General features: G+C 40.1%; 1 protein-coding gene across 1 annotated transcript; it reads left to right on the top strand.

The window, feature by feature from the left end:
- Positions 1 to 236: 236 nt before the first annotated feature.
- On the top strand, positions 237 to 545 carry LOC143546221 (uncharacterized). Its single transcript, XM_077037927.1, has one exon. It carries the CDS (start codon positions 237 to 239, stop codon positions 543 to 545), a length of 309 nt encoding a protein of 102 aa, XP_076894042.1.
- Positions 546 to 915: the final 370 nt, after the last annotated feature.

Genomic DNA, 915 nt, shown 5'->3' with positions numbered 1-915 from the left:
AGACGGGAATCCGATGTCATTCCCCTGACACAATACATAAATGAATTAATTAATAATTTAACATACTACGTGCCTGCCCCAAATCCGGGTTGAATAAATCCAGGAATTTAAAAATACTCATCGAGTACACTCCCAAAGAATCTTTATCATAACCAACCAAAACAAATAAAATGCCTCTTATTATTATCATTTTTCATTTTTTAGGGATCCAAATCCTTAATTAATTTTAATTCCATATGGACGGAGCCTACAACCACCCACCACCCAATTTCCACTACCAAACCGACCGCCGCCTGGAGATTGTTAGCGGCAAGGGTGGTAACCAAATATACGCCGCCGCCGCCGCCGGAGTTGATTATCCGCCGGCGAGGACGTCTACGTCGTCGTCGAAGCCGTGGGGAGGGTTTAGTGATCCGGAGAGTAAGCGGAAGAAGAGGATTGCTAAGTATAAAGTGTACACCATTGAAGGTCGGGTTAAGGCTTCCTTTCGGAATGGCATTCGTTGGATTAAATCCAAGTGCTCGGATTTCATCCATGGGATTTGATTTGGTAATGGTAATGGTGTGTTTTGTTGTTGTGCTTTTGTTTTGTTGAATTAGTTGGTTATTATTGAATTGGTTTGAATGTTTTGGGGTTGATGTGTTAGAGTGAATTGTTTTGGTAAATAGAACGGATTTAGGGGTTTCTTTATGATGTTAGACTTTTTAGTTTAGATGAAGTGGTTTGACGTCCCAGCGTCGTGCTAGTTTGCCTCGTTTAATGAAAGTTTCCCGTTCGAAAAAAAGTTTAGGTGAACTGGTGTAGGTTATGATTTGTATGTATACACAAAACTATGATTATTGTGATTATAGCTAAGATTAAGGATATGTGTTGTTTTAGTGGTAGTGAGGAAACAAGAACATGCCATCATCGCCA

The sequence above is a fragment of the Bidens hawaiensis genome, unplaced genomic scaffold (assembly GCF_021521415.1).
Source record: "Bidens hawaiensis isolate Kalapana, Puna unplaced genomic scaffold, B.hawaiensis_p1.1 tig00014295_1, whole genome shotgun sequence".
Classification (NCBI taxonomy): Eukaryota; Viridiplantae; Streptophyta; class Magnoliopsida; order Asterales; family Asteraceae; genus Bidens; species Bidens hawaiensis.
The sequence above is the reverse complement of the archived record's forward strand: the minus strand, read 5'-3'. Positions and strand labels throughout refer to the sequence as shown.